Source organism: Sorex fumeus, unplaced genomic scaffold (assembly GCF_029834395.1).
Source record: "Sorex fumeus unplaced genomic scaffold, SorFum_2.1 ptg000128l, whole genome shotgun sequence".
In the NCBI taxonomy this organism is placed as follows: Eukaryota; Metazoa; Chordata; class Mammalia; order Eulipotyphla; family Soricidae; genus Sorex; species Sorex fumeus.
This window is the reverse complement of record NW_026606185.1, coordinates 36,956,997-36,980,825: the sequence shown is the minus strand read 5'-3', so window position 1 is coordinate 36,980,825 and position 23,829 is coordinate 36,956,997. Positions and strand designations below refer to the sequence as shown.

The 23,829-nt window shown below is 37.0% G+C and overlaps 1 protein-coding gene across 8 annotated transcripts in view; it reads left to right on the top strand.

Annotated features, from left to right (window-relative positions):
- The window catches only part of NOL4 (nucleolar protein 4), a 313,852-nt gene that overhangs the window by 156,427 nt on the left and 133,596 nt on the right, over nt 1-23,829 (top strand). For all 8 annotated transcript variants that reach the window (XM_056138036.1, XM_056138035.1, XM_056138034.1 and 5 more), the window contains one exon: nt 17,149-17,432. In XM_056138036.1, coding sequence (XP_055994011.1) covers nt 17,149-17,432 — 284 coding nt within the window. The remainder of the gene's footprint in view (nt 1-17,148; nt 17,433-23,829) is intronic.

The window sequence follows — 23,829 nt, the reverse complement described above, 5'->3', positions numbered from 1 at the left end:
AGGATCTTTTCAAGACTTAGAAGCTTTGAGATTAGTAAAATATAACAAATAATGGTACTATTTTACTTCTCTGCTGGATTCCTTTGACATAGAAATGAGATCAATTGTGGAGATCACTTTTTAAGTATATATGCAGCAAATGTTACTAATGTCTTTTAACAATAGAGTTTTCATTTCTGGTACCCTCCCCAAATGACATCTTGTTGTTTTTTCATTTATGTCATTTTGCCTGGCATTATTTCCTTGATATTTTTGATTTCCTATGTGATCTAATCTTTTATGATTTTCTTAAGATGTTATCACTTGATATCATCCAACTTTGAAAGCCAAATACAGTTGTCTTTTGCTATATGTTTGTAATTGGTCAGGCTGTACTCTTTAAATCATGGTGATTTCAAATTTTATCTGTATTCATAGATACAGCATACTGTTCAGTTTAGACTAATTGCAGAAAGGATTGTAAATGGAGAGATAGTAATAGGACGTGAGTGGTTTGTAATTTTATGAACAACTGAAAAATAAACACTTAATGAAAGTCAAGTTAATAGTGTTTTTTTAATATTTTAGAATATAAACTCAATTTCACCATTTTTTCGGACATTTCTTATAATACCTTCATGTTTCATGCTAAGATAAAAGATTTAGATAGGTATTTGGTCTTGAATTAAGACACCAGTTTCTAAACCTATGAAATTGTTAGTGGAACTTTTAATGAGTTTTTATTTAATCTTCAGCGTCTCTTTAAAAATAGCAAAACTGATTCAGAATGATCTTACAGTGGGTAGGGCACTTGCCTTGCTGCAGCCACCCAGGTTTGATCCTTGGCATCCTTATGACCCCCCCAAGTACTGCCAGGAGTGATCTCTGAATGCAGAGCCAGGAGAGTTAGCCTTGACTATTGCTGGGCATGGCTTCAAAAACAAACAAAAAAGCGAAATAATTTTATCTGTTCCCAGGTTAATTTTAATTATTAAAAAAATTGCACCAGAGAGAGAGAGAACAAAGGGGAATGCCCTGCCACAAAGGAAGGGTGGGATGGGAGGATAGGGGCAGGAGGGGTACTGGGATCAGTGGTGGTGGAAAATGGGTGGTGGAATATCGGTGGTGGAGGGATAGGTACTCGATCATTGTATAATTGAGACCCAAGCACAAAAATTTGTAATCTACAACTGTACCTCAAGGTGTTTCACTAATAAAATAAATAATTAAATTAAAAAAATAAAATGTATTTTGCATGAAATTTAAAAAAATTGCACTTACCACTGTATTAGTATTTTTATATGTCTAAGATGTCACATGCTTTAAGAGATGTTCAATAATCAACTCCAAAAATGTTATGAAGGAAACTTAGTAAAAATGTCTTGGATATAAAATAATGATTTGATATTATGTAGAAACCAATCATAAGAAGCCCAAGTCAGATAAATTATATCTGTAGCAATCTATTTTTAAAAGCCTCCCTTCCTATCATTAATAGAAAAAACTTAACAAAAAGTACTGTAATTCAATGGGTATTTAAAAGTTCAAAATCCAAATCAGAATTTAGTAAATGAAACAGAATCAAAAACAACAATACCTCTACTGGAATGAGAGGTGGAAAAGCAGAGGAGTTGATAGTGATTTTATTGTAACCCAAATTCTGAGTTACCTGGTGGAATCTGACTGGCAAAAGATGTTTTATATCAGAAACAAACATAAAGATGCAATTTGTTGTAGAGAGAATGAATTACCTGAATTAGAGAGGGATGTGCATGGCATGTGAAGTGGGGATACCCTGCCATTTTTCTTTGTTTATTTTTGTTTGAATGAGACCAGTTGTAGTTACTGGTTTTGGCATATCGAATACACAACGGATAGCTTGCCAGGCTCTTCTGTGTGGGCGGAATACTCTCGGTAGCTTGCCAGGCTTTACAAGAGGGATAGAGGCTTTTGGGGCGACCTCTAATCACCCTTGTAGGTGAGAGCACAGCGGGTAGGGTGTTTGCCTTGCACGCAGCCAACATGGCTGACCCGAGTTCGATTCCTCCACCCCTCTCGGAGAGCCCGGCAAGCTACCGAGAGTATTCGATATGCCAGACACAGTAACAACAAAGTCTCCAATGGAGACGTTACTGGGCCCGCTCGAGCAAATCGATGATCAACGGGAGGGCCTTTGCTTGCTTACTTAAAATATGGTACGACAATTCCGGAAGATGGGTATTTAGTGTCTTAGAATGGGAATGGGTATTTAGTGTCTTGGAATGGGAAGGAATGGGAGTGAAGATAGATGGTCAGCAACTACACCACCTCCACATTGCTGATGACATTGTTTTAATAACACCAAACATCAGCCAAGCGGCACAAATGCTGGCCGACTTTGACCGTGAGAGTGGAAAGGTAGGACTACAGCTGAATCTTACGAAGACAATGTTTATGAGAAACAGCCTCATTCCTGACGCCCCATTCGCTCTCAACGGAACGACCATCTTCGAATGCAACAGCTATGTGTACCTAGGTCGAGAGGTCAACATGACAAATGACCTGGCACCCGAACTGCGCAGGCGGAAAAGAGCGGCTTGGAATGCCTTCAAGAATGTCGAAGCAATAGCTAAGAGGACGAAGAACCTCCGGCTCCGGGCACATCTCTTTGATTCCACTGTTCTTCCTGCATTAACATATGCCTCAGAGACCTGGGCCCTACACAAACAGGATGAGAACGCTATTCAGGTCTCCCAAAGAAGAATAGAAAGAGCTATGCTTGGAATATCACGTTTCACTCAAATGAGAGAAAGAATCCGGAGTTCCGACATGCATCGACGATCAAGAATCAGGGACGCTGTCTCATTTGCCAAGGTGTCAAAAATCAGATGGGCTGGTCACGTAATGAGATTTAAAGACGACCGTTGGACTAGAGCTGTTACTGATTGGATTCCACGGGATGTCAAGAGACCGCGTGGCCGCCCACCTACCAGATGGTCAGACTTCTTCGTCAAGATCATGAACGATCGGTTTGAGGCTTTTCAAGTTCCCGGAGTGTACAGATGCCATTGGGCTACACTAGCACGCGACAGGGACAAATGGAGACGTTACTGGCGCCCGCTCGAGCAAATCGACAACTAACGGGAAGTTAAGTGATTAAGTGAAGTGATTATTTTTGTTTGTTTGTTTCTTACTCATCTCAGAAAGTAGCTCCCATTGTCTGAGTCATGTGTAAAACTACAGTCAAAGAATCTGGGAAGTGGTTTGCACAAACAAATTAATGAAAGGATCTTAGCAAAAAGAAAAAGCAAATGATTACTTGGTAGAATATTATAGCGTGGGGAATTGTGGGGCAAACCTGTTTTGTTTTTGTTTGTATATTTCTTTGGGGACCGTATCCAACATGCTCAGGGGCTTACTCCCGGCTCTGTGCTCAGGGATCATTCCTGGTGGTGCTCATTAGATTATATGAACCATTGTCAGCTCTGTGCAAGGAAAAGTGCCTTAAATCCTGTAATCTCTCTATGATCCCTTTATCATTCTTATCTTATAAATTCTTTGTGACTTGAGTTTCTCAGAAAGTTTGGAATTAATGCTTCCTCTTCCTCTTTTGTTGGCTCACTTATGATAGTAGACAAAGGAAATTTGGGATTAAGGGAAAAATTTATGGATTACTCACCTTACTGATTAGCTTGTAAATTACTCTAAAAACCTGGGAATTAAATGAGTCTAGTAATGTTGCAGGATTTCTCCCTCTTACACACATTCCCAAAACACAATACATATCCTCACCATCTTGTTAATGGTTGAAAATATCAAGTGAAAAAAAGTTTTTCATTCCACAATTAGAGATAAAAGATTTAAATTACAAATTTCCTGCTTAAGTAACATTTTTTTTTCCTGTAGGGGGATTTTAGTCAAAGGATAATCAGTCAATCTGTCAATCTGTTCTTTGGTAAAATATCACACACACACACAGAGCCAGTGTGCATACAAATGGAGGATTTGCCATGAAAATGGTTAAAGGAGCATGAGGAATCCAGAGATTAAACTTCTAACCAACTATATGAGAAAAACCCATAGTGAACTCATGGACACATAGATGGTACAAAGCTCTGCTTTATGAGCCCAGTAAAGATTCTTGATCCCCGCCCCACCTCCCCCCTCCCCACATCTTTAGTTCTTCAGTTAAATATTTACATTAACTTTTTGAGAAAAAATATTACCTTTTATGAGTCTTTCAAAATATATAGATACATTGGTAGTAAAAACTTTAACAATTATTTTTTATCTAATTATTTTTTATCCAAAATACTGGGTATTTTTTTTACTTCATAGTTTGTTTTTTGGCATCATACCCACTGGTGCTTTGGGGTTACTCCAGGCTTGGTGTCTGAAGATCATGCAGGACATGCATTGAACTTGGGGTTCTTTTTTTTTAATTAGTGAAACACCATAAGGTAACGTTGTAGACTTACAAATTTTTGGGCTTGGGTTTCAGTTATACAATGATCGAGTACCCATCCCCCCAATAGTGCCCATTCACCACCACCACTAATCCCAGTATCCCTCCACCCCTACCCCCCCATCTCACCCTGCCTCTGTGGCAGGGCATTACCTTTTGTTCTCTCTCTCCTTTGGGGTGCTGTGGTTTGCAAAAGAGGAATTGGGTGGCAATCATGTTCAGTCTATAGTTTACTTTCAGCATGCATCTCCCATCCCGGGCGGATCTTCCCAACACCCTTTATTTGGTGCTCCATTCTCTATCTGAGCTGCCTTTACCCCTAGATTATCTACACAATGGAGTACTATGTAGCTGTTAGAAAGGATGAAGTCATGAAATTTACATACAAGTGATACTTCATGAAAAGTATCATGCTATGCGAAATGAGTCAGAAAGAGAGGGACAGACATAGAAAGATTGCATTCATCTTGGGAACATAAAGTAACAAAATAGGAGACTAACACCCAAGAATAGCCGAGATAAATACCAGGAAGTTTACTCCATAGCTTGGAGGCCAGCCGAACTTGGGGTTCTTGAATGTAAAATCACTGTACCACTGTCATTCTGTTGCTCATCTATTTACTCGAATGGGTGCCAGTAACATCTCCATTCGTCCTAGCCCTGAGATTTTAGCAGCCTCTCCTTCCTTGTCTTTTCCAACGGCATGTAAAATACAAACTCAAAATCTTTGAACTCTTTCCCCAGTACTGATTTTTTTAAAATTTACCAAAAATTTGTTATGTTTGTTAAAATATTTTCAGATAACTCTTTACTGAATTTGAACTTGAGAGTTCACAGTCATATTTAGTTTTCTTGGTATCGGTAGTTGGTTCCTACACCAGATGAGGTATATTCTCTAGTTAAATTTTTATCATCTCATTTTATTGTTATTTGGGGGGATGATTCTAAGGAGAGCTCAGTGGGCCTGGGAACTTTCCTGATAATACTTAGCCTATTATTTCGTGGCAAAAATTTTGTGGCAAGGGCTCAAGGATGCCAGGTTGCTCAGATCCTGCAGTTCTGGGTCTACCAAGGCCACACTAGCTGTGCTCAGGGCCCCAAGGCATCAGGACAATACACTGTTGTCCTTGGGAGTCATCCAGGTCTAAATCGGGCTGCTTAGGGCCTCTGTGGTGTAAGGGATTCAAATGGGATAAGGAGTCTCCTTAATGTCTGATACTTGTTCATGAGGTCCACGAAGCACCATCAGGAGTAATCACTGAGCAGTCAGGAATAAGTCTTGAGAATATTTGGTATGGTGCACCCAGAAAAATCTCTAATTTTAAGGTCCACTAGGAGTGATAGCACAGCGGTAGGGCATTTGCCTTACAAGCAGCCAACTTGGCCGACCCAAGTTCAATTCCTCAGCCCATCTCGGAGAGCCCGGCAAGCTACCGAGAGTATCTCGCCCTCGCGGCAGAGCCTGGCAAGCTACCCGTGTTGTATTCGATATGCCAAACATAATAACAAGTCTCATGATGGAGACATTTCTGGGCCCGCTCGAGCAAATCGATGAACAATGGGAGGACCATGACCATGATAATGATATTTGCATAGCATATCATAATCGTGATCACAGGAATGATGTTTCGCTGTATTTTCAAGATCTGTGAATTCAGCTGTGGAATGTTGCAGACTCTCAGGGTTGTCCTACTGTACTGTCTAATGCAGTGAGTAGTTCAAGATCAGATAGAAGAGTATTAGAAGTGTAAAAAAGAAGAGCGTATAGCCTATTTCTTAATCAGAAGTTAGATAGATGGTGTTTGGTTCCTGAGATTGTCCAGTTCAGCAAATAGTTTTTAAATATTTAAAATATACCAGTGGCAAACTAATGACATAATAAGTATAGGACTTCCCTCTTATTGCATGTATTTCATAATTAAATTTGGGAGCAATTAAAACTTAATGATATTTTGTTAATTTTGCTTGAATTATTTTTCATATATAACACAACAAAATGACTCCATACTATTTTCAGACTTGATCTTCTGACAGGTAATAAAATGAATTAAAATCTTTAACCATGTAACCATCATTTTCCAAATAATTTCTGAAAGTGTTCTTTTATGGGTGGGGGCAGGAACACACAAATGGTGTTCAGGAAGCCTAAAGACCCCTCAGGTGATTCTTGATCAACTGGGCTGGCTTCATGTAAGGACTGAAATTGTTCTTCTTAAGACTGTGGTTCTTGAAATTAGCTGGGCCCCCCGCTGGTGTCCAGGGCCTGTTGGGCTATACCTAGTGATTCTGGGAAACTGTATGGTGCCAGAGATTGAACCAAGGTCAGCCATATGTAAAGTATGTGTCTTAACCTGTATACTATCCCTCAGTTTCTTGGATTTAATATTTACTGTGTTTTATTACAAAAATTTCAAATTCTTTCAATGAACTATATTTTTAATAAAACCATAATTAAATCACTTAACATTTGTTTCCTTGTTTTCTCAGAAGTAAAAGAAAACTTGTTAAAGTTTTTCAAGTGAAAGTCGTGTTTGGCTAACCAGCACAAAAAGATACAACCAGTACAAAAACAGAAGCTATGTAATTGACATTGGGACTGCCCTCAAAATTCATAGAGGATTAGTCACCCATAAATTAGAACAGCAAGAATGAAGGGCAGCCCCAATTTTAGAAAAACAGTATGATGCCAGTGATGTCAATTTTTATGCTTGCTTTCTAAAAATTAGCACTTAAAATATGTTTCTAGTGACTCTCTTTTTCTTTCTCATACCTCCAATTTTTCAAAGGTAGCAGGAGATCATGCTTTTTTGGTGCATTTATTCGTGTATTATGAGTTGATTTTATCCACTAAGTTTTTATCTTTTTTGATTTTAGCACAAATTCTCATTTGACTGCCAACATACAAACGCACATCACTTCATAACACATCACAATATCACACATCACCCTCCATTCTCATTATAGATGCTTCTATATTTGAAAAATACTTCTATGGAATACTTAAGCATGTCTTGTAAATGTAAACTCATTTTTCTCTAAATGGAACTAAACCTAAATCATATCTGACTGTTGCACCTACAGATGGTATTTAGAAGCCCCACTAATGTGTCCCCTATAGTTCACTATGTGTTCATCTATGTTTTAGTTCTATTATACTTTAAATCATATAATTATATATAAATTAATATTTTATCTATCAATATGACACTTTAGCTATAATAAAATTAAGTAAGTAAAGAATATATTAAAGGTAAAATTAAGCAAGTAAAGAATATATTTTTAGTCCTTACATACCTGACATAAAACAAAAAAATTTGGATAAATATTATGCTCAGATTATCTGCATCAGTTTCAGTGTCACCACTAGTATAATGAGTCATCTATTTCTGTTTCTACTTCATCTTTTGTTTTCTTCTTTAGATAGCTATTAAACAATTCAGAGGTAGGTATTATCAGGGAATAAGTTTTTCCTTCTGCCTATGAGGATTGACTTGATAGTATATTTCTTTTGCCGAGTAGAAAGTGGCACCTCTCTCCCTTGAGCTAACATATAATTCTTATTCAGTCAGAAGAGCAGTCAGCAAATTATTTCTTTAAAAAATCTGTGCTGAGGAATCATGTGGCACTGGGAATTGAAAATAGTTTGGCCACATGCAAATCCATGTGCCTTAATTGCTACACTATCTTTCTGGCTCCTAAATATGAAGTTCAAATGACCCAGTATATTCAGTTCAAAATGGCCAATTAGATGAAGTTAGTTTTGTCTCTATGAATATTTAGTGGAGAAACACTTTCACTGCCCTCTAAGCCAGATAAAACCTATTGTCTGGGTCAGTGGGTAGGGTGTGTGCCTTGCACACAGCAGGTCTGGGTTAATTCTCTTGTCCTCCAAGTCCACCAGGAGTGAGCCCTAAGTGCAAAGCCAGAAGGAAACCCTGAGCACCACCAGGTGTAGCCCAAAACAAAAACCAACAAAACAAAAAGACAGCCCCCTCCCACAAAGCAAAAGCAAACATACTGTTGGATATGCCACCATTGTAAAAAGATCAAGTTTCAAGCTATTTTTCTGTTTGAAATGTGAATATTAATATGCTCCATAATCTATATTTCCACTCACAGAGAATGTAGATCCCCATATTTTCAAGGTGGTTTCTATCCCATATCAATCATTATAATTATTACCAAGAAATACATAATTCCACTATTTTGTTCCCCCAAACTTTTCTTTTATTATGTGAGAAACTATGGTGGTCTCTTACACAATACATATTAGCTGTTGAAGTTCCTGTATCATGATGTAGAATCAGAAAACTAATTTAGTTCTGGAACATGGCGATAAGTGAGAGTCAGTTGCTTGTTGTGGTATGGATGCACTGCAACTAAAGAAAAATGCACCAGGAAGAATAGATAAGGCTGATTTGCTACAAGAAGACAAGTAATCAGGATCTCAAACAGGTCTTTGAAAGGTTCACAGACAAAATAAAAATTTGGATGCTGGCAACTTCCCAAGAAATAATATTTTTGAGAGGCAGACCCAATAGTACTTGCTAAAGATTAATTTTAGTATAGCTGAGATCTTATCCAGTTCCATGATTCTTGTTAAACAAACCAAATACCCTCAAACTTGGCTCTTTGAACACTGCTTTTCAAGTTTTCAAAATAAAGTAGTTCATTATTGGCAAGACAAAAAACATTCTCTCAAGTTGTTTGAAAAATTTCTATTTTAAGGGAAGCACCTTTTGTACCACTTTAAGTTTGGCTTCATTTAAAAACTTCACTCCCTTTAAGAAAGATTTACACTCAATTTGTGCTTTAAAATTTTTTACTTGTTTTCAATTTAAAATAATTCATGGTAAATCCCTGAGCCATTTCTTTTTTTAAATTGTCAAATCATTTTCTGATGGGATGACCTTATAAGAATACCATATGACATGGTTTCTTATTTTTATTGTCATTTAATTTGTTTTCTAGAACATTTCTCTCCAGTTAGCTGCCAGTTTTTTTTTCTTTAAGCACCAAACTGTTGTACAATGATTGTCTTAGCTTTACTTTAAATTTAACATGACATTTTGTCATTTTATAAACTACTTATTTTGTGTGTCCAACATCAAATGCACATAAGATTACTTGTTCTTTATGCTCTGTCAGTAAATAGTTATATGAATGAGTTGCAATACTTGTAATTCTTGTATAATTACACGACTGAATTTGTGTATTATGTGTGATGTCTTATTTCTTAAAAAATTATTTTTAGCTGCATCTAATTGTATATTATCCATCATCTATGTACAGTTTTAATTTAATTTAAAGTATTAAGTTGGCTGTAATGACAAGCACAGCTACAACAGTGGTGTAAAGTGTTGTGCGTAAAACCCTATCAGCAATAAACACACAGCCAAAAACAATTCAAAGAAACTTCTGATATAGCCAGACTGGTCCAATGGAAGGGAAACAGGGGGCTGAGATGGAATATCAGTGGAGGGAAGTAGACACTGGTGAAGAAGTTGGTATGGAAACATTGTACTCCTGAAACCAATCATGAGTATCTTTAAATTACTACTGTCTGTCTGTATGTAGCACTGTCTTCCCGTTATTCATTGATTTGCTTGAGCAGACACCAGTAATGTCTCACAAAAAATTGTGAGACTTGTTGTTACTGTTTTTGGCATATCAAATATGCCACGGGGAGCTTGCCAGGCTCTGCCATGCGGGCGGGATACTCTTGGTAGCTCGTCGAGCTCTCCAAGAGGGATGGAGGAATTGAACCTGGGTCAGCCACATGCAAAGCAAATGCCCTACCCTTTGTGCTCAAAAGGAGGGTGGTAGATCAAATAATTTGTAAATTTTTTAAGTAAATTGTAAATTTGTAAAGTAAATTGCTACTAAATTTTTTAAAAAAAATTTAAAAAAAGAATGAATTGGCATGACCTAAAATAGTAACAATAAAATAATAACAAAGCACAAAAAAGAAAATATAAAATATGTACTTTGTAGAAGATATAATCTAATCAGTAAATGTAGAAGATATAATCTAATCAGTAAATGTAGAAGATATAATCTAATCAGTAAATAAAATGTTAGATTTTACTATTGTGGTGGAGAGCTTGTTTGGAGGTTCTAGCAGGGGGAGTGCAGCTACTCTTATACTCTTCACCGAAGACCGGTTGGTCTCTGTTCAGGGAAGGCCGTCCTCTTAGACCCAGCACATAGCTTCAGGAGGGACGCACATGGAGCAGTGAGGGAGGAACGGGACACCCGCCTAGGCAGCCATATCAGCCAAATCAACCCTGGCGATCAATGGGGTGAAATGTGTCATAGCACAGGGGGTAGGGCGTTTGCCTTGGATGCAGCCAACCCAGGTTCAATTCCTCTGTCCCTCTTGGAGAGCCAGGCAAGCTACCAAGAGTATCCCGCCCCCATGGCAGATCCTGGCAAGCTCCCGGTAGCATATTTGATATACCAAAAGCAGTAACAAGTCTCACAATGGAGACATTACTGGTGCCCACTCCAACAAATTGATGAACAATGGGAGGACAGTGCTACTGTACTAATATTGTCATTGAAGTAGGTGAGCCAGAGAAAGTACACTGGATAGGGTGCTTTCCTTGAATGTGACCAACCCAGGTTTGACACCCCTCAGAATCCCAGATGGTCCCCTTAGCCCCTCCTGACTGACTGAAGAGCCAGATGACTTTTTTGTTTGTTTGTTTGTTTGCTTTTTGAAGTTAATTCAGCTCTATTTCTCCAATGGCAAAGGTTTTATTAAGAAAACCAAAGAAAGATTAATGTCCTCTCATAGAAGTAATTTAGTGAAACACTGAATTCTCTGATGACTTTAATACTCTCTGTATCATTTTGTTCATCTTAAAATCAATGTCCTTAACTGGTCAGCAATAACAGAACACCCGTATATATGTATGATTTATTTTAGTCAATAATTCCTCAGTTAATGTGAATGTTTTATTTGTGTTGTGTTTTGTTGAAGACAGACAAGTAGGTAATCAAATTACATTTTTCAAATACCTAAAAAAAAATACAAGATTGTATACCAGGTTAACTTCAGAAGTTTGTGGTATAAAGTACTTATACACTCCAAATAATTTATATTCAGTAATTAAATTTTTTGCATATGAGAAAACAAAAGCTAAAACATAGAACAAGGCTGAACAGACTTTTAGAGAATGGATAGCCCATCAGGAGGATTTAAAGAAAGGATGTGAGGGGAAGGCGGCAAAAATCAGAGGGACAAAAGCACCCAGAGGTAAGAATGAGGTAGAAAGTTGAGGTTGGGGAAGAAAGGTAGCACTGTGTACTGTCCTCTCGTCGTTCATCAATTTGCTCGAGTGGGCACCAGTAACATCTCCATTGTGAGACTGGTTACTGTTTTTGGCATATCGAATATGCCATGGGGAGCTTGCCAGGCTCTGCTGTGCATGTGGGATACTCTCGGTAGCTTGCTGGGCTTTCCCAAGGGGACGGAGGAATCAAACCCGGGTCAGCTGCGTGCAAGGCAATTACCCTACCCGCTGTGCTGTCGCTCCAGCCCAAGGGGATGGTAAAGCAGTAAAATATCATTCTGTAATTAGTTGCCTATATTGTGTCTTGGAGGGAGCTTTAGTGTAAAATGTAAGAGAAAGTTTAAAATGGATAAACTTCTACTTGCTATAGGAGCCTCAATCTAAAAAAGAAACTGAGCAGAAGTGATTCACTAAAAGGGATAAAGCAGAATTACAACTGATATTTATTTTGCAAATAGATTTATTTTGGATGTTAAGGTACTAATCTTTTGGAATATAGCTGCTTAATCTATATTTAGGGTTTGAAAGTTTTATGATGAGATAAAGAAGAAAGTATCAGAGAACTGGAGGTGGAGTACTGTGGTTTATTTTTGGGCAAGCAGAATATTAAAAAAAAATTTTTTTTGACCCTATAAGCACTTGACCTAGATTGTAGGATTAAAATTTCCCAGTACTAGTCGTCAAATGAGAATTTTTTTTCTCATTCATTTTGCCCAAGGAAATTGGCCTAAAGGCTATAAGGCTATAATGAAATGCTACTGAAAGTAACTGTGCAAAAAAGTAGGCCAGATACTTTGGGAGATTTCAGATATATATGGATACACACATATATATGAATGCACATACAAGTACACACATTATATGTATACAAACATTAGACACTTGTTACAGGTTAATTCATTTTATTTAAAGAAATCAAACCATTGAATCTGGTACTGATGAAACTATTTTATAAAAATCCTAGTGGGGACAATTTAGATAAATAATTTTGATAAAAGGGTTTTTATTGTTTCTAATTGATGAAGGAATTGGAGAGTTTGGTAAAGAAAGGACAATGAATAAACTCACTATGGATAGTATATTATAACTTACATAAGATCATTCTCAAGTTAACTTGAACAGCCTTCTGCCACATTAAAACCATCTCATCAAAATCAATCACAGAACAAATGTAACCCAAATATCCAACTGCCCTCCTGATGTCACTAGCTTCCATACTATTCTGTCATCACTTTCTATGTTCTCATCTTGTTGCCAGGTATGTTGGACGCTTTTAATAAGTTACCTTTTTTTTTTTCCTTGGGAGGCAAATACAGAGTCTATTTTGAATGCTGTAGTACCGAGACTGAAATCACTACTGCTCCAGGCCTGTAAACCTAAATTCCATATTTCCAATCTGGACATTGTTTTTTGTAAAATTGCCCAGTACTCATATTCCATCAGCTACTCAGGATGGAGATGACTATGTTATGTAAGGAGATAGCTTACAAGTTTAAAACGAAGATTGGCGTAAATTGATTACAAACCAGAAACCTAAATTTTAAATTACAAAATAGTTATTTTTAATGAAGGGAAAATAAATTTAATATAATTATGTAAAAGTAGACAATGAAAATGCCAACTTTATCTTAATTTCTTCCTTTTCATCTTAAAATTTTCTAATGTAGACATCAAAACTTAGTTTTATATTTTTATTTATAAAATTGTGGTTTTTGATACTATTTTTTATTTAAATTATATATGAATATATATTGGCTAGAAAGGAATAAATCATCTGTTATTTATAAAACATACTCTTGTATATAGAAATTAAATATGTAAAGCTGTTGAATTTAGTTACCTTGGTAACATCTGGAATGAACTACTCTGTCTAAAAATATTTTCTCATTTATTGTTTATATTTTAAACTAAAATTATAAACACATGAATTCTTCCCTGAAGAAAATGAATAAATGGTGATGAAATGAATAAAGAGTGTAGTAACAAGAATCAATAGAAACGTACAGTGGAACTTGCCTTGTAGGTAACTGAACTGTTTTGAATCCCAGCACTACATTTTCTTCGTGATTTAAATAATTGGACTTAAATATATCCATTATGTGTTTCTTTGGTCTTTCTTAGAAAGAAATAAAATAATCAAAAATTACCTTCTATTCTTTTTTTCCCCTTTTCTTTTGTAGGAATTTAACAGCATAAATAGATTTAAAAGTCACCAAATTATCTAATTTTGTATTTCAAATTCAGTTATTTCATTATTTTTAGAAAGTATTGTCAAGAACTGTAGAAAGTGCAATATCACATTTTAGCCATTTTCCTAGATTCTTTGTTTAGTTTTGTGTTTGGGCCACATTCAGCGATCCTGTAGGTTACCCCTGACTCTGCACTCAGGAATTACTTGTAGTGGTATTTAGGAATCGAACAGGAGTCAGCCACGTGCAACCCAAGCACCTTCCTTGCTACAGTATTTCTCCAACCCCTCCTAAATTTTTTATTTGTAAGTTTTCTTTGCCCATGAAACATTTTTTGGATAAGCACATAAAAGCAATTCAATAGTACAACTTTGCCATTTGACGCATTCTGTCCTTTCAAAAAATATTTTTAGAAATAATTTTAAGGGCTGGAGAGACAGTACAACTCATAAGAACTTATGCCTTAGACCCAAGTTAGATTAATACCACCACATATGGTCCCCCGAACCCTTCCAGATGTGATCCCTGAGTACAGAACCAGAGTACAGTATGGTGTGGCCCCAAAATAAATAAATAAATAAATAATAAAAATAAAAATATATTATTTATGAAAATGAAACTTTTTATCACCTAGATGATTTCTAGCTCTCTTATCTGATCTTTTCAACTTCCATTTTGTCACCTTTAAACCATTCTTAACAGAGTCAGGGTAATATCTAACATTTTTTTCACTCAATTACCATAATTAACTTTGCTTTTGTTTACTTTCAAAATAAAATAGGAGTTCTTTGAAAAATAAAACATTTCCCGAGGTTTTTTTTTTTCTTTTCCTTCTAAGTGTCCCTTTCTCCAGTCTTTTGTGATGGGCACTCACTTCTTGCTCCTAAGCTATCAGCATATTCTCTGTGCTAAACAGAGAATGATCCTCTATATGCTGACCTGCAGTGGAGAAAACTCTTATAAAACTTCTTAACCTGGCTTAGGCTTATTCATCTTTTGAATGCGACGATCAACCACTTCCTTTAGGCAAGTGTCTGTGATGTGTTTCTTCAGAGCCCTTGTTTTGGGCCATATCCTTATTTATTCTGCATTTTATTGTGGTTTTGCTTTTCTATTCTAGTTAAATGTTCTGTAAACTTTTTGAAGGCAGTCTTTATAAACAAAGCATGTAGACCCATTTTAGCCAATAACAGCTATTATATAATTATCTATTGAATAAATGAACAAGTGATTTATACTATGCCTTCAGATTATAGATATTTTCACAAATTATGTTTAATAAAAGGAAGTTTTATTAAAAGGCAGTATACTCAACAATTTAGAATGAAAATTATAAGTCCTTTGATCTTATTATGTAGTATTACTAATAACTTTTAACTAAATTATTTATTTATTATAATCTGGTACATTATATATATTTGTTTGTTTGTTTGTTTTTTGGACTGCACCCAGTGGTTTGGAGGGCTTACTCCCATCTCTGTGCTCAGGGATCTCTACTGGCAGGATCAGGGGGACCATATGTTATAACTGGGATGGAATCCGGGTTAAGTCTTGTGCAAGTATAATTCCCTGTTTGCTATGCTATCATCCCGGACCCATCATTATAATTATTTATATTTTTATCTTCTGTTCATCATAAACTATGTAGCTATTCATTCCTTTTATTGCTAAACTTTTTCATAAATAGGTTTGTTATTTATTTAGAACTAGAAAAATCCACTTTCCCTTGTTTGGTTCTTTATTTCTATCATCTTCATGATTTTGATATTATAAAATAAACAATTTTATTTCATCTATTTTCAGACAATTAAAAGGAATGTAATATTAGCATTTTCCACTATATTTTTCAGGCTTTTCTGTTTTTTTTTTATAAAACTGAAATTGTATTGACCATATTTTATAGCTAACCTTAAATCATTTTATGATTCACAGTTTCCTTATCTTTGAAATATTACTGAATAATTTCATACTATTTTTATACTACAAGTGTACCAAACTAATCTTTCAGTTTTGCTAATTTGTTATTTTTAATCTTTTCAAGATAATCTGGTGTAAATGTCTTTTACTTATACAGAATTGCGGACAATTCAACTCCTCTTTAGTCTTAAAAATGCCAGAAATTTAATGTGCACTCTCAATGTTTAAATGTGCACTTTTTGTGAGGTGAGGGGGGCATACTTGGAGGTATTCAGGGCTTATTTTTGGCTCTACACTCTGAATTACTTTTTTGCAATGCTCAGCATACTGGATGGAACTCTCGGGACTGAACCTGTGTAGGCCACAATGCAAATGCCCTACCTGCTGTACTCACTGGCCTTAAAATATGTACTCTTAAAGCTTGTATTGGTGCATACTCCACCATTAGCTCTAATAAAATTTTTATCAGAATATTTTCACCAAATCTGGATATTCTCACTGAAAAAGTAATAAGGGCGTTTGCCTTGCACGCAGCCAACATGACCGACCCGAGTTCGATTCCTCCGCCCCTCTCGGAGAGCCTGGCAAGCTACCGAGAGTATCTCACCCGCATGGCAGAGCCTGGCAAGCTCCCTGTGACGTATTCGATATGCCAAACACAGTAACAACAAAGTCTCCAATGGAGACGTTACTGGGCCCGCTCGAGCAAATCGATGATCAGCGGGAGGGCCTTTACCTTTTACCTTTTACCTGTAAATCAAACTTATCATCTATTTTTCTCTTATTAGGCTGGAGCGATAGCACAGTGGGTGGGGCACTTGCCTTGCACGCGGCCAACCTGGCTGACCCAAGTTCAATTTCTCCTCTCCTCTCGGAGAGCCCGGCAAACTACTGAGAGTATCTCGCCCGCATGGCAAAGCCTGGCAAACTACTCATGATGTATTTGATATGCCAAACACAGTAACAACAGGTCTCACAATGGAGACATTACTGGGCCCGCTCAAGCAAATTGATGAACAATGGGAGGACAGTGCTACAGTGCTTTCTCTTATTAAAGATTCAAATTGAATTGTTTTTCTCTCCTTTTTCTCTCTGACATTTTTTCCTATTACAGTATTTTACCCTTATGGTGACTAAATGGGCCTAGTAGATTAAAAATAACAGTAACTGTTGCACAAGTTGATTACTAATGGTAAATGCACATTGTATGTAAATTAGCAAAATGTCAAACACAGGAACTCAGTAAATGCTAGTTGAAATAGAAATGAATATTATAGTAACTGAAACGGAAACACACATTTTATTTTTTTATTTCCAACAGATGATTCTGCTGCAGAAAGCTTTAATGGCAACGAGACTCTGGGGCACAGTTCGGTTACTTCAGGGGGAACACACAGCAGGGAAATGTGTGACTCCAATGATAATGGCAAAACTGGGCTGGAGCAGGAGGAGCAGCCACTGAACCTGAGTGACAGTCCTCTCTCAGCACAGCTGACTTCAGAATACAGACTGGATGATCACAGCAGTAATGGAAAAAGCAAATATAAGAATCTTCTAATTTCTGACCTCAAGATGGAAAGAGAGACAAGAGAAAATGGAAGCAAGGTAAAGTCACATGACAAATTTCAGAGAATTTTTAAGTCGGTCGTGAATACAAGAAAGTATTTGTTCAAGAGAGCTACAGATTGTGACACCAAAAATATTTAAAACAAATCTCTATGATCTTCCTAGGAAACTTAAACTCCTGGATAACATATGCCTTTATAAATGATTTCAGGAATCTCTGAGCCAAAAGGATTCTATCTTAGTAAAACCGTTTTTGTTTTGGTACCCCACTGGAATTTTGTACCCCAAATTAATTGATTACATGTTTCTCATTTTTATAATATTCTTAAAGGTTCCTCTCTGCTTTTGTTGAGTTCAGATGTGAAGGTTTAGCTTTTGGGAAACACAGTTTGGGTTATGAAAGATCATGCTAGTTTCTCTATTCTGAAAGTGTGTGTAAACAACCATTTCAATTAAATCTTCAAGTTTGCATTAGATACGCAGCAACTTTATCAGTATATAATTTCAGCAAGATAGATTGGTAAATGTTAGTGTTCTGGAGGAAACTCTCTCATGCATTCAGTAACTAGTGAGGTAATTTAAAATGCAGTGTATTAAGGTAGGAGTGATAGTACAGTAAGACACTTGTCTTACATGCAGGCTACCTGTGTTCAATTTCTGGCATCTCATATAGTCCATGTACATTGGCAGGACTGATTCCTAAGTGCAGAGCTGAAGTAGCCCCTGAGCACTGCCAGATGTGACTACCACCACCCCATGCCCCAGCTAAATACAGTGTATTGTGCAAAAGACAGAATCATGTTTTTATAACTGAATTTCTGGATTCTGTATATTAGAATAAATTATAATCTGCCCTGTTCCCAAATACTTTAAAAATCAAGGTTGCATATTTACAGTTTGAAGTAATACATGCAGATGGCTTTGATTCATAATTTTATGTTGTTGTTTTTGAATCACACCCGGCAGTTCTGTACAGGTTGTCATAGATCGAACTGTCTGTTGATTGAAAGACAAGAGTCCTATCTGTCCCTTCATTTTATTTTTGAGTGGCTGAAGAATTTCTTATAAACACTTGGTATGCACCCCCTCCACCCAACACTTTTAATTTTTTGTTGGAACAGTCCTTTTGATAGAGACCTTAGAAGCAGAATGTCTTAATCTGTATTAATTTCTGAATTCCCTGAGGCATTGCTCTTCTTAATGTAGTCTATTCAAACCCTGTCACTTGCCTGAGGGTATGTTGTTTTATCCTCTTTAAACTGGGCTCTAGACACAGAAGCACTTCTGCTGGCCTGGAGGCTGCTACAACTTTTCCTTGGTAAATAACCAATAGTCTTTTCAGAGTTTTAAAGTCAATTTGCACAAACCCAAGTGATTTAATATTCATTAGTATGTTCTCAATGGCTGTCTTACATTTTACGGAACAAAATTAGCCTACAATTTCCCGAGCCTTCCCATAAACCTGTCATCATAAACAGTAGTCATAAAATATCCTTTTAATGCCCTATGAAGGATTTTTCCCTAAAATTATTCATTTTTTGTTCTCTGTCATTTTGGGGTCACACTTGCTGGTACTCAGACTGTTCCTGGTATAGTGCTCAGAGATTGCTCTGGTAGCTGACGGAACCATGTGGTGCCAGGGATCAAATCTGGGCCTCCTTCCTGTAAAGCATGTGCCCAGCTCCCTGAACATCTCCCTGGGCCTCTGCTCTTCTCTTCGATAGCCGCTTGCTCAGTATTTCCATAGGAATCATGCTTGTTCATTAAAGTTTATGATATTGCATACATTTTGAAAAAAAGCAGAATGAGGTACTGTCTACCTTTATTAAGACGTATTTATAAAAAGCACTTGATAAAATGAGCAATCTGGGAGAAGAGGAGAAATGGCATAAGGGGAAAGGAGACAGCCTTGTGAAACAAATGTTTAACAAATTGGTAAAAGAGAATAGCTACCCCAAATATTGCGGAGGAGTAGCCAGAAAAGTAGAATTAAAACTGGGAAGTTTAGTATATGGAAACCAGATCAAGTTCTCCTTTCTAGAAAGAAAGAGTGGTCTGCTTTGATGAGCCTTGCTGAGAAATCAAACAAACAAAATAATTGAGTCTGTGAGAACAGTTTTGGTGGCACATTGAGTGTAGAACCCCAGAGGGCTCTTTCAATCATCTGTTCAAAAAGAACATATGGCATACTTGTTACACACAGCAGCAAGGATTAAGTACCATTTACTACTTTTGCATTGCATATTATCTCTGGCAGTTTTGGTAAAGAAGACACACACACACACACACACACACACGCACGCACGCACGCACGCACGCACATATATACATATAACAAAGTTTCTAATCAAATATAAGCAAATATCTATTCTTGTGTTGAAATATTGATATTTCGGAATATAAAGTAAAATCTTTACCTATTGAAGTAATAGGAAGAATGTTTCCTTGAGTAGGTTTTAAATTTTGAAGAATTTTGAAGAAAATTCAAAATGGAATGTTACCATTTTTTAAAGAGCCTTTCATAATGGACCCAGAATGCACAGAGAATATAGTCAGTATCACAGGCTAGAGAGTCTTTGCGCATTAGGAGTTGTTTTGCCTTTATAACATGATATTAGATTAAGGTCCTATTTTTACTATTTCCTCTGATAGACTATTTTCTCCCTACTATTCCACCAAAAGTTTTATAAAATACTGCTATATGGAGGACATGATGGACAAGTAAAGAATATAAAAATGAACAAAGATGAAGGGTTCTCTCTTTCAGAAGTTCAGAGTCTAGCAGAAAAGAGGCAAACCGGTGATTACAATATGATTCCATAAATAATATATGATGATAGAGGTAAAATGAGAGAACAAAAATGGGATACTCAGGGCTTTATATTTAAGACTTTATAGAAACTGAAGATTTGGATGAAGGGAAGGGTAGGTGGAAGTTACTCAGATGAAAATTATTTCTGATAAAGCATGTTTTGAAGTGCAGGACTATGAGAGAAAATACTTGATTTTTTAAAAAAATTTTGGTCAGACTTGTCTGTGCTTAGAGCTTACTCTGGCCTTTTTATGCAGGGATCACTCCTGGCTGAGCTTGGGAGACATCTGGGGTGCCAGGGATACAACTTAAGTCTACCAAGTGCAAGGCAAACTCCCTAAATACTGTACTATCATTCTGGCCCCTTATTTGGAGATTTTTAAGGAATATGCCATGGCCTCAGTTATGAACAAATTTGGAGAAATGGGGTGTAAAGTATTTATCAATAAAAGTTTGAAGTCAGTTTTAAGAATTCAGTCTGTGGCCGGAGTGATAGTACAGATGGTAATGTGTTTGCCTTGCACATGGCCGACCTGGGTTCAGTCTGCCACCCCAGATGGTCTTCTTTTTTTTTTTTTTTCCCTTTATTTTATTTTATTTTTTTTTAAGTTGTAGATTTACAATTTTTTGTGCTTTGGTTTCAATTATACAATGATCAGATACCCATCCCTCTACCAGTGCCCATTTTCCACCACCATGGATAATATCCCTCCCACCCCCATCCCCCCATCCCCCCTGTCTCTGTGGCAGGGCAATCCCCTGTGTTCTCTCTCTCCTTTTGGGTGTTGTGGTCTGCAAAAGAGGCATTGAGTGGCAAACATGTTCAGTCCATAGTCTACTTTCGACATGCATCTCCCCTCCTGGGAGGATCCTCCAAACATCCTTTATTTGGTGCTCCCTTCTCTATCTGAATAGCCCTTTCCTCTAGGATACCCGGCTGGCCTCTAAGTTATGGAGTAATCCTCCTGGTGCTGATCTCAGCTATTCTTGGGTATTAATCTCATACTTTGTTACTTTATATCCCCCAGATGAATGCAATCTTTCTATGTCTATCCCTCTCTTTCTGACTCATTTCGCTTAGCATGATACTTTCCATATTGTACCACTTGTATGTAAATTTCATGACTTCATCTTTTCTAAGAGCTACATAGTACTCCATTGTGTAGATGTACCAAAGTTTCTTTAACCAGTCATCTGTTCTTGGGCATTCAGGTTTCTTCCAGTTTCTGGCTATTGTAAAGAGGGCTGCAATGAACAAACAAGTGCAGATGTCACTTCAACTATACATTTTTGCCTCTCTGGGATATATTCCCAGGAGTGGTATTGCTGGGTCAAATGGGAGCTCAATTTCTAATTTTTTGAGAATCGTCCATACTGTTTTCCAGAAGGGCTGAACCAGTGGACATTCCCACCAACAGTGAAGGAGTGTCCCTTTCTCGCCACATCCACGCCAGCATCAGTTGCTTTTGTTCTTTTGAATTTGGGCCAGTCTCTGAGGTGTGAGATGGTATCTCATTGTGGTTTTGATCTGCATCTCCCTGATGATTAATGATGTAGAGCATTTTCTCATGTGCTTTTTTGCCATTCGGATTTCTTCTTTGAGAAAGTTTCTGTTCATTTCATTGCCCCATTTTTGGATGGGGTTGGATGTTTTCTTCTTGTGGAGTTTAACCAGTATTTTGTATATCCTGGATATCAACCCCTTGTCAGATGTGTATTCGGTGAATATCCTTTCCCATTCTGTAGACTGTCTTTGTATTTTGGTCACTGTTTCTTTGGAGGTGCAGAAGCTTCTTAGTTTAAGATAGTCCCATTTATCTATCTCTGTTTTCACTTGCTCGGCCAGTGGCGTGGCATCTTTGAAGATACCATTAGCTTCAATGTCATGGAGGGTTTTGCCAACTTTATCTTCAATGTACCTTATGGTTTCTGGTCTGATGTTGAGGTCTTTAATCCATTTTGATCTTACTTTTGTACATGGTGTTAGGCAGAGTTCTGAGCCTATTTTTTTGCATGTAGCCATCCAGTGATGCCAACACAATTTATTAAAGAGGCTTTCCTTACTCCACTTCACATTACTTGCACCTTTATCAAAGATTAGATGAGCATATGATTGAGGAGAGATGTCAGTGTATTCAACCCTGTTCCATTGGTCTGCAGTTCTGCCTTTGTTCCAGTACCATGCTGTTTTAATTCCCAGATGGTCTTCTGAGCACTGCCAGGAGTCCAGGAGTGATTCCTGAGCATAGAGCCAGGACTAAGCCCTGAACACCATTGGGTGTGTCCCAAAAACAAAAGAAAAAGAAAAGAATTCAGTCCTAAATATCAATCTTATCTCATACTTGGAATCCAATCCCTAATCCTTAAGAAGACCTACAAAATATTTATCTGGGAATTTTGGAAAGATATGTCTGACAACATTGAATAGGATAGACTAGGGAAAAAGTTACAGCACACTTGTTAGAAAAACAACCATGGCAGTTAAGGAAGAAAATAATACAGAAATATAAAATATAATCACAGTAATGAGCATTATTTTGTAGCACTGTAGTACTATTCTGCTGTTCACCGATTTGCTCGAGCAGGCCCAGTAACATCTCCATTGTAAGACTTATTGTTACTGTGTTTGGCATATCAAATACATCACGGGTAGCTTGCCAGGCTTTGCCATGCGGACGAGATACCCTTGGTAACTTACCGGGCTCTCTGAGAGGGTCAGAGGAATCGAAACTGGGTGGGCCGGGTCGGCTGCATGCAAGGCAAATGCCCTACCACTGTGCTATCACTCCAGCCCATTATTTTGTAATATATTTAAAAATTATTTAGGCACCACGATTCATATAGTTGCTAATACTGGAATTTTAGGCCTATAATTTTCCCTCCTCCAATCCCATTACCCCATATCCATCCCTCTCTGCTTATCCCAGAATCCTTTTCACTCCAATCAGGCTCCTGACAGGTACATTTTTATGTTTTCTTTGTTGTAATTTGGGCCCATACTTATGGTAGTGTTGGATCTAGTGATTAATATATATTTCCCCTTCATACTATAGAGGGGTCCATGATCTTTGCTTTTATGTTACTTTCAGACCTTGTCTCCTTATACCTTGTCCCCTCCTCCCCCACCCCCCATCTATCTCTTTCCTTGGCTTTATTGTTCCAATGACTAGAGCCAATATTTTTCCCAATTTTGATACCTATCATTTCCTAGACATCTTATACCACAAGTATGTGAGAATATCTAATGTTTGACCATGTTCTTCTGACTTTACTTAACATAAGATCCTCCAATTTTATCTATCTTGCAGCAAATTGCATGATTCATCATTATTTGTGGTTGAGTAGTATTCTATTGGATACACACATATGTATGTATATATATATGTGTATATATATTATAAAATATATGTGTATATATGCATATATATTATACGATAGCTTCATTATCTACTCTGTCACTAGATGCATATGGATTATTCCCATTGCCTATTGTACTATGTACTGAAATGAGTAAAGGTAAATTTGCAGGGCAGCCTTATTAATCTCTGTAAGTTATCTATTGCCAAACTCCTAGGAATGTAATTCACTTAAATTAAAGGTAAAGGTAAAGGTAAAGGCCCTCCC